This window comes from Bufo bufo, chromosome 8, assembly GCF_905171765.1.
Source record: "Bufo bufo chromosome 8, aBufBuf1.1, whole genome shotgun sequence".
Classification (NCBI taxonomy): Eukaryota; Metazoa; Chordata; class Amphibia; order Anura; family Bufonidae; genus Bufo; species Bufo bufo.
In genome coordinates this window covers 34,340,575-34,362,876 of record NC_053396.1, presented here as the reverse complement: position 1 = coordinate 34,362,876, position 22,302 = coordinate 34,340,575, and the positions used below count along the sequence as shown (strand labels likewise).

General features: G+C 44.3%; 1 protein-coding gene across 1 annotated transcript in view; it reads left to right on the top strand.

The window, feature by feature from the left end:
• The window catches only part of ADGRD2 (adhesion G protein-coupled receptor D2), a 388,936-nt gene that overhangs the window by 23,070 nt on the left and 343,564 nt on the right, over nt 1-22,302 (top strand). The window contains exons 5-8 of the mRNA XM_040406278.1: nt 1,182-1,277; nt 1,616-1,704; nt 15,328-15,600; nt 17,252-17,363. Of these exons, the coding sequence (XP_040262212.1) occupies nt 1,182-1,277; nt 1,616-1,704; nt 15,328-15,600; nt 17,252-17,363 (570 nt within the window). The remainder of the gene's footprint in view (nt 1-1,181; nt 1,278-1,615; nt 1,705-15,327; nt 15,601-17,251; nt 17,364-22,302) is intronic.

The following is a 22,302-nucleotide window of genomic DNA, read 5'->3' as shown; positions in this document are numbered from 1 at the left end:
GTAATACTCAATGACAAAGCAGTTTTTCCAGACAAAAACAAGCCTTCAGACCTAATAACATAGCTACACCTGACTTTAAGAAGGTCAGCCAGTCTGGTTTTGGTGGTCAACAAGTCTGGCTTTTTCCCTCTCTTATGGTAACTGTCTCATTATTAGCTAGAAAGTCCCAAAAGTCTCTCAGTATTCATTAACCCTTTCCACAGTGCCATGCAAATAGAGTGAAAATGAACAGGATATATATGACAACAAACATAAAATGCAGTTATACAGTATTGAACAGTGTAAGTAAATGCAAGATAACCCTTAAAAGTGAAATAAAGTATAATGTTGATGCCTTTGCATAGGAAAAACAGGCAAATGTGCACAAATGTTCAGACTTCAAAGTACCCCTTCTCCAGGGAACTACATAGGAGCAACTAGGGCACAAGATGGAGTTTATGGGCATAATAGACCAGTTATAGGAACTGACCATTTGGAGCATAAATACTGTACTTCTGATGGCTGTCCTAAGGATACAGAAGTCCCACAGATTATTAGGGACCTTTATATAAATAAAATTTTCTTGACATCTGGATATATTTCTTAGGGCTCATTTACACGGCCGTAGGTGGGCCGTTCCGTGCATTGGGGACCGCACGGGCATCCTCCGTACGGTCGCCGGGATGAATCCAGATCCATTCAACTTGAATGGGTCTGCATTCGTCTATTCCGCAAAAAGATAGAACTAGTCTTTTTGCGGAACGGAAGTACGGAACAGAACCCCACGGAAGCACTCCGTAGTGTTCCGTTCCGTACAGTTCCGCATCTCCAGATTTGCGGACCCATTGAAGAGAATGGGTCCGCATCCGTGACGTGGAATGCACACGGAACGGTGCCCGTGTATTGCGGATCCGCAAATGCGGTCTGCATTAAAAGGCAGCACACGTTCATGTGCATGAGCCCTTAGTCAATGATGTGAAAACATAAAAGCTTTGTTATAGGGTTCAGTTCACACAGTGGAATTTTGGTGCAGTTGCAGATTGTTTTATTACAATTTTATGCCCAAAAAAGAGAAGCGTTCTAGAGTTTGGAATTTTGGCTGAAAGAATACAAGCAGCAGCTACACTGAAATGATTGTTTTTGACTTTCTTATTATTCATAGACCTTATCCCCCTTTTTATTTTATTTAATGCTGCATACAGGATATTCATCAAAATGTCGAATTCTGCAAAACGGTGGCGACACCAACTACACATCGTGTTCATCTGAACTACCATTTGTTTGCAACCACAATAAAGGTAAAATTCCAGATTCTGTCAATATCATTGTCTGTGCTGGCATTAATCTTGTCAGTTTGAGCTCCACAATGGAGTGAGTCACACACTGTTTAAGGACTGAGTCATATTGAATCAAATTCTATTTAACCACTTCACCGCCACTAATGTTTAGAAGAGCTCACTCACCGCACATTAAACATGAATAGGTTTCATTGATTTTTAAGTATATGTGTTCTGTATTGTTGGCATTGGATCTCCGTTTGGAGGGTTTGATTGTAAAATATTTGGGTACTCTACAGGGTACTCTACGGGGTAGGTATTGGGTCTGGACATTCATTATTATAATTTTTTTATTACAGACGTTTATAAGAAATTTCAAGCTACCAAAACAGTGAGTCGTGACCAAACCTTCGCCAACAAAGTGAATATGATTGCAAACCGCAGCGTGGTGAGTTGTGGCTTAGGCTAGTGACTATTATTCAGATTGCTCAGCATATAGCACCTAATGAGAGTTCACTGTACATACATGGAAGCTTTATACAGTACATTATGATATTGAATTATATGCACAGCGTATTTTTGCATTCAGGGGTACGGCCGCATATTTTGCTGCATTTTTATGGCAAAATACAAAGCAAATCTGCAGCAAAATCTGCATACAGTACAGACCAAAAGTTTGGACACACCTTCTCATTCAAAGAGTTTTCTTTATTTTCATGACTATGAAAATTGTAGATTCACACTGAAGGCATCAAAACTATGAATTAACACATGTGGAATTATATACATAACAAACAAGAGTGAAACAACTGAAAATATGTCATATTCTAGGTTCTTCAAAGTAGCCACCTTTTGCTTTGATTACTGCTTTGCACACTCTTGGCATTCTCTTGATGAGCTTCAAGAGGTAGTCCCCTGAAATGGTTTTTACTTCACAGGTGTGCCCTGTCAGGTTTAATAAGTGGGATTTCTTGCCTTATAAATGGGGTTTGGACCATCAGTGGCGTTGAGGAGAAGTCAGGTGGATACACAGCCGACAGTCCTACTGAATAGACTGTTAGAATTTGTATTATGGCAAGAAAAAAGCAGCTAAGTAAAGAAAAACGAGTGGCCATCATTACTTTAAGAAATGAAGGTCAGTCAGTCAGCCGAAAAATTGGGAAAACTTTGAAAGTAAGGGCTATTTGACCATGAAGGAGAGTGATGGGGTGCTGCGCCAGATGACCTGGCCTCCACAGTCACCGGACCTGAACCCAATCGAGATGGTTTGGGGTGAGCTGGACCGCAGAGTGAAGGCAAAAGGGCCAAAAAGTGCTGAGCATCTCTGGGAACTCCTTCAATACTGTTGGAAGACCATTTCAGGGGACTACCTCTTGAAGCTCATCAAGAGAATGCCAAGAGTGTGCAAAGCAGTAATCAAAGCAAAAGGTGGCTACTTTGAAGAACCTAGAATATGACATATTTTCAGTTGTTTCCCACTTGTTTGTTATGTATATAATTCCACATGTGTTAATTCGTAGTTTTGATGACTTCATAGTCATGAAAATAAAGAAAACTCTTTGAATGAGAAGGTGTGTCCAAACTTTTGGTCTGTACTGTATGTTACAGGTTTTGCTTAAAGGGGTTCTCCAGCACTTTTAACAACTAATGAACTGCTGACCTATCCAGAGTACTTGATAGGTGGGGGTCTGACACCCAGGACCCCCACCGATCAGCTGTTTGAGAAGGCACCGGCGCTCCTGTGAGCACTGCGGCCCTCTCACAGCTTACTAAGTACAGCGCCACACATTGTATAGCGCCTGCGTTTGGTATTGCAGCTCAGCCCCGTTCATTTGAATGGAAGGCCAAGGTGCTCGAAGGAGTGCCCAAACTTTCCAAAACAACTGATCAGTGAGGGTCCTGGGTGTCGGACCCCCACCAAACTGATACTGTTTACCTATCCAGAGGATGGGTCATCAGTTAAAAAGTCTCAGAAAACCCCTTTAGAAGGGTTGTCTTACTTCAGCAAATGGCATTTATTACAGGGAGTGCAGAATTATTAGGCAAATGAGTATTTTGACCACATCATCCTCTTTATGCATGTTGTCTTACTCCAAGCTGTATAGGCTCGAAAGCCTACTACCAATTAAGCATATTAGGTGATGTGCATCTCTGTAATGAGAAGGGGTGTGGTCTAATGACATCAACACCCTATATCAGGTGTGCATAATTATTAGGCAAAGCTTCTGAAGCGTGATCATCGAACAATCAACATTCAAAATAGTCAACAGGGTCGCAAGAAGCGTGTGGAAAAACCAAGGCGCAAAATAACTGCCCATGAACTGAGAAAAGTCAAGCGTGCAGCTGCCAAGATGCCACTTGCCACCAGTTTGGCCATATTTCAGAGCTGCAACATCACTGGAGTGCCCAAAAGCACAAGGTGTTCAATACTCAGAGACATGGCCAAGGTAAGAAAGGCTGAAAGACGACCACCACTGAACAAGACACACAAGCTGAAACGTCAAGACTGGGCCAAGAAATATCTCAAGACTGATTTTTCTAAGGTTTTATGGACTGATGAAATGAGTGAGTCTTGATGGGCCAGATGGATGGGCCCGTGGCTGGATTGGTAAAGGGCAGAGAGCTCCAGTCCGACTCAGACGCCAGCAAGGTGGAGGTGGAGTACTGGTTTGGGCTGGTATAATCAAAGATGAGCTTGTGGGGCCTTTTCGGGTTGAGGATGGAGTCAAGCTCAACTCCCAGTCCTACTGCAAGTTTCTGGAAGACACCTTCTTCAAGCAGATGTACAGGAAGAAGTCTGCATCCTTCAAGAAAAACATGATTTTCATGCAGGACAATGCTCCATCACAATCGTCCAAGTACTCCACAGCGTTGCTGGCAAGAAAGGGTATAAAAGAAGAAAATCTAATGACATGGCCTCCTTGTTCACCTGATCTGAACCCCATTGAGAACCTGTGGTCCATCATCAAATGTGAGATTTACAAGGAGGGAAAACAGTACACCTCTCTGAACAGTGTCTGGGAGGCTGTGGTTGCTGCTGCACGCAATGTTGATGGTGAACAGATCAAAACACTGACAGAATCCATGGATGGCAGGCTTTTGAGTGTCCTTGCAAAGAAAGGTGGCTATATTGGTCACTGATTTGTTTTTGTTTTGTTTTTGAATGTCAGAAATGTATATTTGTGAATGTTGAGATGTTATATTGGTTTCACTGGTAAAAATAAATAATTGAAATGGGTATATATTTGTTTTTTGTTAAGTTGCCTAATAATTATGCACAGTAATAGTCACCTGCACACACAGATATCCCCCTAAAATAGCTAAAACTAAAAACAAACTAAAAACTACTTCCAAAAATATTCAGCTTTGATATTAATGAGTTTTTTGGGTTCATTGAGAACATGGTTGTTGTTCAATAATAAAATTAATCCTCAAAAATACAACTTGCCTAATAATTCTGCACTCCCTGTATGTAGACAAAGTTAATACAAGGCACTTACTAATGTATTGTGAATATCCATATTGCTTCCTTTGCTGGCTGGATTCATTTTTGCATTGAAGTATACACTGCCCGTTTCCAGGGGTTACACACACACACTTACACATTTATAGGAAAAAGCACTGTAGGAGCGAGCATAGGTACGCATGCACAACAGCTCCCATCCCAGCCACCTCATATCTGTGCTTCAGTGTGGCCATAACCTCTGGATGCGAGCAGTGTATACTGTGATGGAGAAATGAATCCAGCCAGCAAAGGAAGCAATATGGACAATCACAATACATTAGTACGTGCTTTGTATTAACCTTCTCTACATGATAAATGCCATTTGCTGAAGTGACAAGCCCCTTTAAGACTTGCTGCAGATTCCACCCTGTGCATGGCAAGAGGTGAATTGCACAGCATAAACTGACATGCTGCTGATTTACAATCTGTACCTTAGGTCAATTTACTTAGAATTTTGCCCACATGCACTTCCTCTGTGGTGGATCTGCAGTGTTTCTGCCTCGTGTGCAGTTACACTAGAAATAGCTATTGTACGCTCAGAATGGGGCATTTTCTTGGGGGCTTGCACCACCTGGGGGGTTTGAGAAGACCTTTACTGTTTAAAAAGCACCCGAATAGTTACCGTTTTTTAAATAATAATGCTGCAGAAATATTGTATAGCATCCGTGCTGCGGATGTGGACCTTTTGACTTTAATGGGTCCGCGATCCGTAAAATTACAAAAGATAGGACATGTCTATGGAAGCGCTTCAGAGTGTTTCCGTGGGATTCCGATCTGTGGCTCCTTTTGCCGTATCTTGCGGATAGCAGACCCATTCAAGTCAATGAGTCCGCCTCTGCAGCACGGCGTGCACACGGCCAGTGCCCATATATTGCGGACCGCTTTTTGTGTAATTCACAGACTACCACCCTTAAATAATTAAAAAAAAAAAAAAAAAGCATGTGATAGATAATGATAGATAGGGCGAAATGTAGGCCCGGGTGTTGGCAAATTGATAATTGGAATACTATCCCTAAGTTTGGCCCTATACTTAGAACCCTGCCTACAGGATGGAATAGTCGCCCCAATAGGGGCGATCACGTTATTGGAACCTCCTGTACGCCCTTGGATGGCCCTGACAGCGGGATAGAAAGCCAACTATCGTCTGTTGGCAAACAGAATTATATAGTGCGCTAGCGTAAGTGCTGAAAATAATAAACAATCGTGCACAGAAAAAATAAAGGCGTATCAACTCCCAAAGTGAAATACCTATTACAGGATTGCCACATTAATGTTAGTACAGGATTATGTGATATTTCCTTCAATTGATGTCCCGGTGTCAACGCATTTCGCCCAATTTAGTATAAGGGCTCTTCAGGGGACATAAATGGCTTAGTAGAGCAGATAAGACCAAAAATATATATGAAGTAAACGACCGGCACTCGCAGTAAGGTATGATCTTCAATCTTTCTTTATTTCGCCATATAGAGGACTGAAAAAACAACGCGTTTCCACTCACAAGCACAATTTGTCAAGCACAATTTAAACAAAAAATATGGGATTTAAATAGTCCGCCACTGATGACGTCAATAACACGTGACAACAGGGTTGTCATGGAAACAAAATACAAACAATAAGCGGCAGACTATATATGCATGGAAAACAACATGCTGACAATATAAATGTGGATATATATATATATATATATATATATATATATACACACACACACACACACACACAGTGGACTAAGGATGTTAAATCACAAACATAAAGAAAAGAAACATAGACCTAATAAATTGTTAGTGTACATTGAATAAATGACCTGCAGTAGATTTTTCAAAAATTCAGGTTATCTGAAAAAAAAATAGAAAAAGTTATAAATACATGATAAAAATTCAAATAAACACATATATATTGGATATAAAATATCCTTGCAAAACGAATTATGTTTTATACAGTATTTGTATTTTACAAAAAGGCACTTAGTTCATATTCACGATTGAGTCCCTTTGGTTCCAGGGTCTGCAACCTGTGAATCCAAAAGGCCTCACGTTTTTTTTAGTAACTGTCCTCTATTTCCACCCCTGCGTGGTGGCAGTACCTGCTCAATCACCTGAAAGCGGAGCTGGGAGATGTTGTGGTCACATTGATCAAAATGAAAAGGAACAGGTAACAGCAAATCTTTCTTTCTGATAGTAGATTTATGTTTACCAAATCTGTCCTTCATCCTGGTCGAGGTCTCCCCAACATATACCGGCCCGCATGGACACTTCAAAAGGTATACAACAAAATTGCTGTTGTAAGTAAAAAAGCCTTTTATAGGGAATTTTGTCCTGTGTGCGGATGAGTAAAAAATTCTCCCTTTATGACGCTGGAACAATGAATATATGCTAAACAAGCTTTATTACTTGCAACAGCAATTTTGTTGTATACCTTTTTTTCCGAGCCTATGTAGTCTGCTTATTGTTTGTATTTTGTTTCCATGACAACCCTGTTGTCACGTGTTATTGACGTCATCAGTGGCGAACTATTTAAATCCCATATTTGTTGTTTAAATTGTGCTTGACAAAGACTCAGTTTGTGAGTCGAAACGCGTTGTTTTTTCAGTCCTCTATATTGCGAAATAAAGAAAGATTGAAGATCATACCTTACTGCGAGTGCCGGTCGTTTATTTCATATTGATTTATGGGACGCTGACCCTGGAAGCGAGCACCGCGAGGCTGATAATCAGAGTGCCAGCTGTTTCTGTTTCTATAAGACCAAAAATATGTCAGAACAGGCAAGGGACAAAAAATTTTTGGGGAGTTGAAGTGACTACATGATATAAGATAAGCAGAACCATGTGGTTCACAAGATGTAGATACATGTGTACACCTCAGATCAGTAGATAGGAAAAGGTTGCCCAAAAAAGGAGGTACAGGTGGATATGGGGTTCTGGTGGATGTGGCGTCCTTGATGGTGCGTCGCCACACCATCGCGGACCCTGTTCACTCTGTTCTAAAAATGAGTCGCAGCCTGTACTAGGCTTCCATTTTTTTTTCTCAATAAAATCAAAATTTTCACTGTTGGGAACACCCTGTGTATTTAGGTTTTGGTTAACCTCTATTTAAAAAAAGTTTCTGTAGGGATTTGATCTCACAACCTTCTTCATTATGGGCTAGAACCGTAACCACTGGGCTATAGAGCTCAATGCTAAGTCAGTGCTGAAAAACCTCATAGAAGTTTATCTTGTATTGTACAAGAGAAACTTCTATGAGGGTTTTTCAGCAGTAACTAAGCATTGAGCTTTATAGCGCAGTGGTTAAGGTTTTTACCTGTAATGTAGAAGGTTGTGAGTTCGAATCCCACAGAAACATTTTTAAAATACTGGTTACACAAGTTAAAAAGATTGGTGTAGGTTAACACGGGTGTTATTTGATAATATTTTACATTTTGCTCCATTTTTTTCTCAATACAATCAAATTTTTCACTGTTGGGAACACCCTGTGTATTTAAGTTTTATTTAGCCTCTATTTTTAAAAAGCTTCTATAGGGATTTGAACTCACAACCTTCTACATTAAGGCCAAGAATCTTAACCACTTAGCTATAGTGCTCAATGTTATGTCAGTGCTGAAAAACATCATAGAAGTTTCTCTTATGTTAAAAACAGCATAGAAGTTTATCTTGTATTATGCAAGAGAAACTTCTATGAGGTTTTTCAGCACTGACATGGCATTGAGCTCTATAGACCAGTGGTTAAGGTTCTTGCCCTTAATATAGAAGTCTGTGAGTTCAAATCCCCATGGAGATATTTTAAAAATAAAGGCTAAATTAGTGTTATATACACAGGGTGTCCATGTGTATAATGACCATGCTTGGGAATACCCCTTTCATGTTCATAACACTGACACCATATATGGAGTCAGAGCAGGGACTCCTAAGCTGGGAAATTCCCCACTCTGGAGTCCTAGAGGATGCCGGCACTGCCCTTAGGGATAGTATCCTAATTATCAATTTGCCAACACCCGGGCCTACATTTTGCCCTCTCTATCATCATCTATTACATGTTATTTTTGTAAAATTATTTTCTCTTTAGATTTTTTTGTTTTTTTAAACTTAACTATTAAAGGCTACGTTTTGAGGGTGGTAGTCTGTGAATTATGCTTTTGCATATATATACCACTTGTGTTTATTATACCTTCTGGCAGGTTATAGCCTTAGCTGTGACAAGAACCGCTTTTTGTAGTCAACAATATGGGCATGGAGCCCTTACATTCGCCCTAAGACATATAAACAGCACATCATCATACAATAACTGTAAGGATAAGGATAAATATACCTGGGACTGGAATTTGCTGCCATGGATAAATCTTCACCGTTATCCAGTACCAGCACTATGCACAGTCCTTAAAAATCCACCTGTCATGTGAATTTTACCACTGTGAATTACTTCCCGTATACGGCAGCCCATGCACACATACGATTTCAATCAATTGTTGAAAGAAAAGCAGAAAAGAAAAGCAGAGGACTTCAGCATTGCAAACATCATCTTCTTTTATTCTGCCATATATGCCAGTAACAATGTTCTGGCTTACAAGGAAGCCTTTGAACTGGATAATCAGGGATTCAGCTTAACCCCTTCTTGCCCTGTACATCACGGGATGTAATACTCATGAGCTGTGCATGCATTAACACTTGTGGGTGTTGGCTGTGTTAAAAAGCTGACATCTCACTTTCACTGCCAGGATCAAAGTTAGCTCTGATCTTGGCAAAGTAAAATGGTATTCTGGTAGTGAGAAGTTATCCCCTATCCACCAGCTAGGTGATAACTATTAGATTGGCGGGGTCCTACTGCTGGGACACCCCTTCGACCACAAGACCAGGGACCCCATACACCTTGGGTCAACCCTATAAACAATAGAGCGTCAGGTTGGGCACGCTCAGTGCCTTTCCATTTATCTATTTGGGAGTTCTGCATTTACAGTGACCCCCTGAGGAGCTGGTGTAGAGGATAGGAGTGGTTCTAATGAAGTGTTGTGTCATGAAGTACTGCCTCAAGCCATTTCTCCCTGGGGATCGGTGCATTGGAATTACGGAACTGATGAACGAGACCAGAGTTAAACGTAACAAAGTCTTTTTTTTACTAAGCTTAAATAGCTTAAAGTGCAATTCTTTTCTGACACCAGCAAGAATATGGAGGCAGGTTGGATGGCTGCAATTCTGCACTTAGGTGATACTGACCTCGTGGTTGTTTGGTGATTGGTGGCTTGACTGTAGTCCCACATCTATCAGCAATGTCTTCAGTGGTGATGGTAGCAGGTCATACTGCTGTGTGGAATCTAAAGCACTGCAGATTACTTCCTTTCCTCTCCTCTCTGACTCTGGACAGGAAGTCCCCCTCTTGGCAGTGAGCAGGACCATGCCATCCAGGCTGTGCTGGTAGCTATGGCCAGAAATAAACCAATAAAATAAAATCAGGGGAGCACCCAGGAATTTTGTCTAGGGGGGGTCCGAAAGGCAAAAAAATGTGGCATGTGTAGTGCGGGGGGGGGGGGGGGGGGTGGCTATAGTGTGTTGCGCTGATTCTTTTACTTGGCCATTTCTAAAAGCTCTGCAGGAATAATGCGGCGCGAACAGCCCCGCCCATTATTAAAAGCCCCTCCTACATATAATAGGCCACGCCCAACAAACACTGTACAGCTGAAATTCTATAGTTGAGGCCTGTCTCTACATATCATACGGAGAGAGGGGGAGGTCTGTCCTGGCTGCACTGCCTGCTTATACAACAAGCTACAACCAGGAAGCTCCTCCGCTCTCCTTCCTCCCCAGATCCTGCTCAAGGCCTGTGGTTCCCCCCACCATCTGTCATCCACCCGTGGCCTGCTGCCCCCTTTGGCCGTCCTCACCCAGCTCTGAATCCTCCTTCTGCAAATGGCAGGGAGAGGAGCCGCTGCATCTCCTCTCCTACATAGCGCCCCCTACCTCTTACATCCAGTGATGTCACCTTTGTTGTAGACGTTCTCTTTCTTTATCTTCTCCATTCAGACCACACCGCCATGATGATTTTTCAGCCATCTCCCGTCTCTGCAGAGATTGACAGACATTAGTTTCCCACATTTCCATCATCTTCTGAACACCCTTTCCTGCCACCCCCAATACTATACTGCAGAGAAAGTCCCCCTGGAAATACTACTACCACACAGATAGTGCCCCCTTCAACAATTATTGGCACACAGTGCTCTAAAAAATAACTGCGCCCAAACACTAATAGTATAAAGATAATGTCCCCCAAAAATTATTGTGCTAAGCTGATACTGTGGCAGGGTGCCCCCCAAAGTAACAGTGCTCCCCAAAATACCACCAATAGAAATAATTCTCTGCCAGAGCACACTTAGTAGTAATAATGCCCCTATAGTGCCCATACTAGTAATCATGTTCCTCATAGACCCCCAGTAGTAGTAAAGCTAATACCCCCTAGTAGTAATAATTCTCCCTATAATATGACAGTATATGAAATACCCCCGCTTAGTGCCCGCAGTTGAGCTAATGTCCCCATAATGTATGCCAGTATAAAATACCCCTATATAGTGCCCCAGTAAATGCCCTCATAGTGCTCCTCTCGCCCTTTCCCATAGTGTCCCCCATAATATGCCAGCAAAAAATGCCCCTTCTAAGTGCCACCATATGCCCCAATAGTGCTCCACTCCCCCATAGCGCCCCCAAATAATGCCCCATAGTGCCGCTCTCCCCTATAGTGCCAGTAAAAAATGCCCCCTTAGTGCCACCAGATGCCATAATGCCCCCCATAATGTGCCAGTAAGAAAAAAAGTCCCCTTTAGAACCCCCACTTCCCCCATAGTGCCCCCAAATAATGCCCCTATAGTGCCACCAGATGCCCCATAATGCCGTTTTCTCCTATAGTGCCTCCCATAATGTGTCAATAAAAAAAGGCCCTTTAGAGCCCCCAGATGCCCCCCATAGTGCTCCTCTCCCCCATGGTGCCCCCCCCATAATGTGCCAGTAAGAAATGCCCCCAGAGTGCCACCCCCAAAAATAATTGGGCTGTAAGAATTGTCAGATGCCCCCATAGTGCCAGCTCCCCCTAACCCCCCCCTCTCCAAAAGAAAAAAAAATAGAAAACACTGATACTTACCTCCATCAGCAGCGATGTGATGCAGGCTCTTCCGGCCTGTGTCCCTGCTGTGTGCTGCCCGGCTCAGGTGGCGCGATGATGACGTCATCGCGCCGCCTGAGCCGGCCTCTGATAGGCTGCAGGCATTAGTGCCTGCGGCCTATCAGAGGAACAGGGGAGGGACACACCTCTCCCTCCCCTGCCGCAGCACAGGATGGATATGGAGATGAGCGCTTCCACAATGGAAGCGCTCATCTCCTACTGCCCGCCCGGCCCCCCCACCGCTGCCGCAATTACATCCAGGGCCTGTGGTGATCGGCGGTGAGGCCCTGAGGGATAAAAAAAATGTCTGGTTGTTCTATGGGGGGTCCAGACCCGCTGGACCCCCCCTGTAGGTGCGCCTATAAAATACATTATGCAATACAATATAACAGTGCAAAAATTGTAGTACCCCCTGGTCTGGGGTACTACACATTCACCTGTCTCCAGAACTCCCGTAGAGATGAATGAAGCAGCAGGAGCGACAGTGTGCATGTCTGACCTGCTGCTCTGTTCGTTTCAGGACAGTTTGAGAGGTATGGGGTCCCCATGATCGTCTAAAGATTTGCCGAACAAGGGACATGGCTTATGAAATATAACAAATGGTATATAATAGCAACAAAGGCTACATTAGTGCCATATAGTCATCTTACATACACATTGGTCAGCAGGATCCAGAAAATTGCCAACTCCTTTAAGCTGCTGCTGATTGCAGCCTCTAAGTGGTTAGAGAGAAAGAGGGGGCTCCCTCTCACCCCACTGGCCCCTCTACGACACGATTGTAGGGTGTTTGTAGGGTTGCCCTGGTAACCAGGGGCCTAACAATAGCCCTTAGGCCTGCCATGTATGGATGCCTCTTAGGCTTGCTCTCAGTTTTACTGTAACTGGCATAATGCCTAGCAATACAGAAGTATTGCAGTGTATTACATATGAAGTCAGAGGATCACAGGTTCAAGCCTGCTACAGGGAATAAGAAAAAATGGAATTGAAAGAAAGTGGAAAAATAAAAAAAGCTATTTTTCTCTTTCAAACACCTTTATTTTCATAAAAATAAAAAAATAAAAATATAGACATAACTAGTATTCCTGCACCCATAACAACCTGTACAATAAAAAGAACACATTAGGCTACTTTCACACCTGCGTTCGGTGCTGATCCGTCTTGTATCTGCACAGACAGATCCGCACCGATAATGCAAACGATTGTATCCGTTCAGAACGGATCCGTTTGCATTATTCATTAAAAAAAAAGAAGTCTAAATCAAAACGGATCCGTCTTGACTTACATTGAAAGTCAGTAGGGGACGGATCCATTTACAATTGCACCATATTGTGTCAGTGAAAACGGATCCGTCCCCATTGACTTACATTGTAAGTCAGGACGGATCTGTTTGGCTCCGCATCGTCAGGTGGACATCAAAACGCTGCAAGCTGCGTTTTAGTGACCGTCTAAAAAACGCAACGGAGACCAAACACAGCCAAATTGATGCATTCTGAACGGATCCTTATCCATTCAGAATGCATTGGGGCTGAACTGATCCGTTTTGGGCCGCTTGTGAGATCCCTGAAACGGATCTCACAAGCGGACCCAGAAACGCCAGTGTGAAAGTAGCCTTATTTATCAATTACAGTGAACATTGAAAAAAAAATTAAAAATTTCAAAATAAGGGTCAAAACCTCATGTGTATGGGCAAGTAGCGTTGAGTGAATTGAAGTCCACGAATTGGAATTCGATCTGAATTTCAGGGAAAAATCTATTCTCTGCAAAGCCGAATTTCCTTGTGCTTCGTGGTTGGTAACGAATTGATTTTCCCTGAATGGCAGTAAAAAATGTAAAAAAATTATACTTACCTCATCCATTTCAGCACAAAGAACCGGCCCCCGCCATCTTGATTGAAGATCCAGCACAAAATCATTTGACTACGGGCCGTGGGAGATTTCGCGCTGGATCCTCAATCAAGATGGCGTCAGCTGGCTCTTCACGATCAAATGGATGAGGGTAAGTATGATTTTATTTTTTAATTTTTTATTTTACACTGTAATATTGATGTCAGATGCCGCGATCAGCTATGAGCGCGGCATCTAAAGGGGTACAATGACGGGGAGGGGCTCAATCACTGCTCCCTGTCATTGTACCCACTACTTACAAAGAAATGTGCTTCGTGACAAAGTAATTCGTCACAAATCAATTTTTTTTTACAATTCGGGAAAGCAGCCGAATAAAATTTTCCAATACTTCGCTCATCACTAATGGGCAGGTTAACTCATGCAGAAGTTTAAAGGGGTTGTGTGAGGAAGAAAACTCCTTAAAATATGTCTATATGGTTGTCATAGCTTGGCACAACTCCCCTTCCCTAGGTGACCAGAGCCACTAACCAGGAGCAGCTCCCACTCTGATGGATGTGGTACATGTGTCTATTACATGGATGGTCATACATATGAATGGTCACTGTGTATAATACATAACAAATTTATTGATGACTTCAACTGCCCCTGCCTATAACAGCTGATGGACGGATGCTTCAGAAGCTGGACCTGCAATGATGAGAAGACTCCCTTTAGGCTCAGTTCACACCTGAGCGTTTTACAGCGCGTTCCTACGCGCTGTAAAACGCTCAACAAGGAGAAACCAATGCTTCCCTATGGGAATGGTTCTCACCTGGGCGTTTTACAGCGCGTACGATCGCGCTGTAAAACGCCCGACGCTCACACAAGTACAGGAGCGTTTTTTTGGGCGCTTGTCGCGCGTTCCCGTACATAGACTTTCGGGAACGCGCGACACTGTGTGCACACTTGTCTCTGTATGCGCGCTTGTAAACGTCCGTACAATCGCGCATACAGAGCGCTCCTTTCAGAACGCTCAGGTGTGAACAGGCCTTAGGCTCAGTTCACACCTGAGCGTTCTGAAAGGAGCGCTCTGTATGCGCGATTGTACGGACGTTTACAAGCGCGCATACAGAGACAAGTGTGCACACAGTGTCGCGCGTTCCCGAAAGTCTATGTACGGGAACGCGCGACAAGCGCCCAAAAAAACGCTCCTGTACTTGTGTGAGCGTCGGGCGTTTTACAGCGCGATCGTACGAGCTGTAAAACGCCCAGGTGAGAACCATTCCCATAGGGAAGCATTGGTTTCTCCTTGTTGAGCGTTTTACAGCGCGTAGGAACGCGCTGTAAAACGCTCAGGTGTGAACTGAGCCTTAGGGTACAGCTACATAGAGACCCTGGTCACAGCCAGAATTGCAGAGTAGCAGCGATCATATAGAAATGTATAGGATTGCAGTATGAGTCTAAAAAAAAACAAAAAAAAAACAGCATAGCCATACCCATCATTTATAAGGGACCATTAAAACGGTCATGCTTTTTTACACTCAGTTATTAACAGAATAACGTTTCCATAGAATACTTTGCAGGTTTAACTATACGTTCTTCCTTAGATTTTTGAAAACCCTCTTACTAGCAACATTACCCAGATGAGCGCACCTGAGGCTTTGGCATGCCTTCAGGCCATCGAAAAAGGTCTGGAAATAGAAGAAAGTTCTCTGGACTCAGTGGATGTATTAGGCATCATCCAGTTTCTCAAGGAAGTCTCAGATGTGGATATGCACAGCAACAAAGAAACATTAGAAGAACTGAGTCAGCATTTTGTTCACGTCACCGGGGAGCTTCTTGAGCAAAGTGACTCAGAAATGTGGTCAGAAGTCACCCAGGTATTTTTTTAGTTTTATTTTTTTCACTGCAATCTACAGGGTGGGCCATTTATATGGATACACCTTAATAAAATGGGAATGGTTGGTGATATTAACTTCCTGTTTGTGGCACATTAGTATATGTGAGGGGGGAAACTTTTCAAGATGGGTGGTGACCATTACGGCCATTTTGAAGTCGGCCATTTTGAATCCAACTTTTGTTTTTTCAATAGGAAGAGGGTCATGTGACACATCAAACTTATTGGGAATTTCACACGAAAAACAATGGTGTGCTTGGTTTTAACATAACTTTATTCTTTCATGAGTTATTTACAAGTTTCTCTTTGTTTACAGCCATTGACATGTCGCCGAGGTTAACACATGAGGAGCGGATAGAAATTGTGTTGATGTCTGGTGAACGCAGTAACCGGGTCATTGCAGCAGATTTCAATGCAAGACACCCTACGAGACCACCCATCTCCCATGCTACAGTTAGCAAACTGCTTGCTAAGTTTCGTGAAACTGGTTCAGTGTTGGATTTGCCGAAATTTGGACGCATGAAATCTGTCTCTAATGAAGAAACATCAGTGGCTGTCCTAGCTTCATTCAGAAAGAGCCCACAGCGTAGCACTCGCCGCATGTCACTGGAGAGTGGCATTAGTCGAACATCCCTTTGGCGGATATTAGCTACTCACAAATGGCACCCTTACAAACTCCAGCTACTGCAGCATCTCAACGAGGATGACCCAGATCGGCGCACTGAATTTGCAGAATGGGCAAAACAAAAATTGTAACAGGACCCTCAGTTTACGCAGAAGATTGATCCCTCCAAGACTGTTGGAACAAAATAATTGATGGTATGGTGTGGTATATGGGGTACAAAGATAGTGGGGCCATTCTTCATCAATGGAAACCTCAAGGCCACTGGATATGCGAAATTGCTACATGATGATGTGTTTCCCTCTTTATGCACTGAAGCTGGCACGTTCCCTGAGTTTTTCCAGCAAGATGGTGCACCACCACATTATGGGTGTCAGGTCCGAGCATTCCTAGATGAACAGTTTTCTGGAAAGTGGATTGGTCGTCGTGGTCCAGTTTAATTGGCCCCCAAGGTCTCCCGATCTGACCCCCTTAGACTTTTATCTTTGGGGTCATCTGAAGGCAATTGTCTATGCTGTGAAGATACGAGATGTGCAGCACCTGAAACTACGCATTTCTCCTGCAGTGTTGCTATCAGTGTGTGAAGAGTGGGAGAAGAGGGTTGCATTGACAATCCAACACAATGGACAGCACATTGAACACATTTTATAAGTGGTCAGAAACTTGTAAATAACTCATGAAAGAATAAAGTTACGTTAAAACCAAGCACACCATTGTTTTTCTTATGAAATTCCCAATAAGTTTGATGTGTCACATGACCCTCTTCGTATTGAAAAAACAAAAGTTGGATTCAAAATGGCTGACTTCAAAATGGCCGCCATTGGTCACCACCCATCTTGAAAAGTTTCCCCCCTCACATATAATAATGTGCCACAAACAGGAAGTTAATATTACCAACCATTCCCATTTTATTAAGGTGTATCCATATAAATGGCCCACCCTGTAGATTGTGGATATTGTAAGAAAAAGTATGACCTTACTGGAAATATCTGTGGAAAACTTTTCATCGTAGGTTATCAAAGGACCTATGGAAATCATTCAGACAGTGGAGAAAATGGCCTGTAACTTTGTCCAACTTCTGTCTGTTGAGAAAAAAGAAGTCTTTATACATCACAAGAACATTGGTGAGTGGATCCGTTTAATATTTTATATGTATTGTACATTGAATCATTTATAGTTAATGTATTATGGACAACCTTTCCTTGTGGTGAGTAGCCATGATTAGATGCACCAGGCATATAGTTCCCTATGGCTCCAGGCCTCTGCACACCAAATAAGCTTTATGGGTATTAACTAGTGTTGATCGAGCACAAAGTGCTTGGGTGCTGTGGTGCTTGAGTAGAACACTTTGGGATGCTCGAGTGCTCTACAGAGCACAATGGAAGTCAGTGGGAGAACCCGAGCATTAAACCAGGCATCCCCTGCTCTGAAAAGGGGAGGTTCATAGTAAAAGTTCAGAAATTGATGGAAACACCACTGAAATGGTTCGGGAACAGCATGGGGAGGATGTCTGGATGCATCTTGGACTCCCAGGTCCCTGCTGGGAACGATGTTGTCCGAGTAGCACGCCACTTTTACAGACTGACAATAATACGCACTTAAAGGGAACCTGTCACCTGGATTTTGGGTATAGAGCTGAGGACATGGGCTGCTAGATCGTCGCTAGCACATCCGCAATATCCAGTCCCCATAGCTCTGTGTGCTTTTATTGTGTCAAAAAAATATTTTATAGATATGTAAATGAAGCAAGTAAAAGGCCCAAGGAGCTGCTACTAACGTTTCCAGAGCCCAACAATGCCCACTGTGAAGGAGCCCAGCACCACCCCGCATACCCCGAATCTCCTCCTTGCTCCCCGACATCACAAAGCTAGACCGCCATAATTTTGCAATGCACGAGCTAGCGCATGCGCAGTGTCGGCATAGTGTTCCTTCCCTGTGCTGGCATCAGCCTCAGGGAACGAACTGCGCATGCGCTAGCTCGCGCATCGTGAGATTATGGTGCTCTAGCTTGTGACATCCGGGAGTAAGGAGGAGATTCGGAGGATGCGGGGCGGTGCTGGGCTCAGAGTCAGAGAACGCTGGACTCATCTCTGAAGCATGGAGGAGACAGGACTCCTCTAAGGTTCATTTACATATCTATAAAATCGTTTTTGTTGACACAATAAAAGCACAGAGAGCTATGGGGACTGGGTATTGCGGATGTGCTAGCGGCGATCTAGCAACCCCTGCCCTCAGCTCTATACCTAAAATCTAGGTGACAGGTTCCCTTTAACCGAAGATAAAATTTATTTTAGAGGAAAAATTGATAGGAAACATTCTTTCCTGTATATTTACTTGTATATAAAGTGCAAGGGCTGCCAAAAATTACAAGGAAGAGGCACTCCGATACAACCTGTATATTACATAAAGGAATGCCTCATTCACATTGGGCTACAATTGTTCAGGTAGTGGGACTCCTACACTCATAAAGCCTATGCACTAAGTGAAAGGGCTGCAAAAAATTACAAGGAACCGGCACTACAATACACCACCCTTGAAAAATTATGATTGATGGCCTGCTGGTGACCCTCAAAAACATTAGGAGCAAGGGCCTACTGGTGACCCTCTAAAACATTAGGGGCGAAGGTCTGCTGCTGATCTGACCATCTAAAACATTAGGGGTCAGTGTCTGCTGCTAAGCTGACCCTCTAAAACATTATGGGCGAGGGCCTGCTGGTGACCCTCTAAAACATTAGGGGTGAGGGTCTGCTGCTGATCTGACCATCTAAAACATTATGGGCGAGGGCCTGCTGGTGACCCTCTAAAACATTAGGGATGAGGATCTGCTGCTGAGTTGACCCTCTAAAACATTAGGAGCGAGGACAGCCTAATAATCATGTTGATATGATGGAGGAGGAGGATAAGAAAAGGAAGATTGAACCATATAGCCTTTTTTGTGGTGGAAGGGGTGCATGGGAATACAGTGTATTCAATACACCATAAAAGCCACATTTAAAAAGTGACTTTATGTTCAGCTGCTTTCCTCTGGTGGAGTCGAGAAGTCATGGTCAATCCAGGCCTTGTTCATTTTGATAAGAGTCAACCTGTCAGCATTTTCAGTTGACAGACGGATGCACTTATCAGTTATTATGCCCCCAGCAGCACTAAATACCCGCTCTGACAAAACGCTGGCGGCAGGGCAGCCCAGCACCTCCAAGGCGTAGAGCGCCAGTTCGTGCCACATGTCCAGCTTGGACACCCAATAGTTGTAAAGCACACAGGGATCACTGAGGACGCTGACACGGTCTGCTACTTACTCCTTCACCATCTTCAAAAACTTTTCCCTCCTTGTGACACTAGGTCGTGCATCAGGGTGAGGGTGCTGGCGGGGTGTCGTTAAACTGTCCCAGGCCATGGAGAGTGCTGCCCTGCCTCTGTTGGAACTGCTGTGTGTTCTCCTCGTCTCCCCTCCTCGGTTCAGAAGGAACTACGTACTCTGTCGCCAGTGTTGTCAGCTGGAAATTTTTGGATCCATTTTTCCACAAGAACCTTCTGGTATTGCACCATTTTGCTAGTCCTCTCCACCACTGGAATAAGAGATGACAAGTTTGCTTTGTAGCCAGTAATCGGTGTTGGCCAAAATGCGTATAACGCGAGGGTCACGGGAAAGGCAGCATAACATAAAGTCAGCCATGTGTGCCAGAGTCCCAACAGACAAGACTTCGCTGTCCTCATCAGGAGGATGACTCTCAATCTCCTCATCCTCTTCCTCCTCTTCGGCCCATCCACGCTGAACAGATGGAATAAACCTGCTGTGGGTACTACCCTCTGTAGCAGAGGCAACCGTCTCCTGCTCCTCCTCCTGCGTTGCCAGACCGGCGGCAGCTGTAGAGGATTTTCGGAAATAGGCACACATGTGGCGCACCTTCACCAGTAGCTCAGGCAAATTGGGGTAGGTTTTGAGAAACCGCTGAACCACTAAGTTGAACACATGGGCTAGGCATGGGATTTGTGTGAGCTTGCCGAGCTCCAAAGCTGCCACCAAGTTACGGCCATTATCAGACACAACCATGCCTGGTTGTAGGTTGAGTGTCAAGAGCCACAGCTCAGTCTGGTCCCTTATCCCCTGCCACAGCTCTGCAGCGGTGTGCTGTTTGTCACGTAAGGCTACTTTCACACTAGCGGTAGGAGCGGGTCCGTCTGATGTTTCATCAGACGGATCCGCTCCTATAATGCAGACGTTTGCATCCGTTCAGAAATTTCTAAGTGTGAAAGTAGCCTGAATGGATCCGTCCAGACTTTACATTGAAAGTCAATGGGGGCGGATCCGTTTGAAGATTGAGCCATATAGTGTCATCTTCAAACGGATCCGTCCCCATTGACTTACATTGTAAGTCTGGACGGATCCGCTTGCAAGCAGCGTTCAGGTGTCCGCTCGCTGAGCGGAGCGGAGGCTGAATGCTGGCAGACTGATGCATTCTCAGCGGATCCGCCTCCACTGAGAATGCATTAGGGCTGGACGGCTGCGTTCGGGGCCGCTTGTGAGCCCCTTCAAGCGGAGCCCCGAACGCAGGTGTGAAAGTAGCCTAAGCAAATTAGTTTGCCGCTTCCCCACTGCAGTGCTACACTGCTTCCAGCTACCGACTGATGTCTGACTGGTGCTGCAATATGAGAATTCAGAGGTGGAAGTGGAGGAGGAGGTGAAGTAAGAGAGGTGAAGTAAGTTGCAGCCACTAATATAGGTGGTGGCAGAAATCCTGATGAAAGTAGGGCCCGCAATCCTTGGCGTCGGTAGCACCTGTGCCATCCCAGGGTACAACTTGCTCCCGGCCTCCACAATGTTTACCCAGTGTGCCGTCAGTGAAATGTAGTGTCCCTGGCCAAATGCACTTTTCCATGTGTCAGTCATTAAGTGGACCTTCCCAATAACTGTGTTGGTCAGGGCACGGGTGATGTTACGGGACACATGCTGGTGTAAGGTGGGGACGGCACACCAGGAAAAATAGTGGCGGCTGGGGACTGAGTAACGAGGTACAGCCGCCGCTGTAGAAAGCCTCAGTGTCCACAAGCCTAAATGGCAACATTTCCAGGGCCAGTAATTTGAAAAGGTGCGCATTTAGCGCTATGGTCTGTGGGTGAGTGGCTGGGTATTGGCGCTTTCCTTAAAAGCCCTGGGGTATGAACATTTGTACGCTGTTCTGGGACACAGAAGTGGATGTGCTAGCTGATGGTGCTTGCAAAGGTCCAGGTGCAGGGCGAGTGGCATCCGGGCCTGCGTCTTAGACAGGGGATTGGCCAGCACGTAACACAAGGGAAGAGGAGGCAGTGGTGTGACCTGCAGACACTAATTGTGAACCCAGGCGTTCAGCCCACCTATTAGGTTGCTTTGATGCCATGTGGTGGATCATGCTGGTGGTGGTGAGGTTGCTAGTGTTCACACCCCTACTCATTTTGGTACGGCACAGGTTGCAAATGACAACCTTCTCCCTTTTGCCACTCCACTGCCTCTTCCAGCCTGTTGCGGTGCTGTTGATCCCCCCCCCTCTCTGTACTGCTGTCCTTGCTCGGCTTGCCACCTTCCCAGGTTGGGTCAGTGATTTCATCATCCACCACCTTCTCTTCCACTTCCTCACTCTGGTCATCCTCCTGACTTGTTGACCTAACAAGAACCTCACTTATTGACAACTGTGTCTCATCCTCATCATCAACCTCTTGAGACACTAATTGCCTAGACTTATTGGCAACTGTGTCTTATCATCACCCACCTCGTGAAACACTAATTGCCGTTCCCCACTATCATCTTCTTCTGACTGTGAATGCTCAAGAGTTTGGCAATCGGTTCACAAGATCTCCTCATGTCCCTCTTCAAGTGGGCTCGGTGAGAAGCCCAAATCAAGGAATGTAATTGTGTATATATATAGGCGGGTGGCTCACACCTAATAACTACGGTGGGTGCTGCTAACTCAAAGTTGGGTGCCCGACCCCAAAGGTAGTGAAAGCTTGATTTAGAAAGGAGAGTGAGCACTCACAGCATCTATGTCATATGGAAATAATTTTACTTAGACCTAGGTTGGTCAAATATAA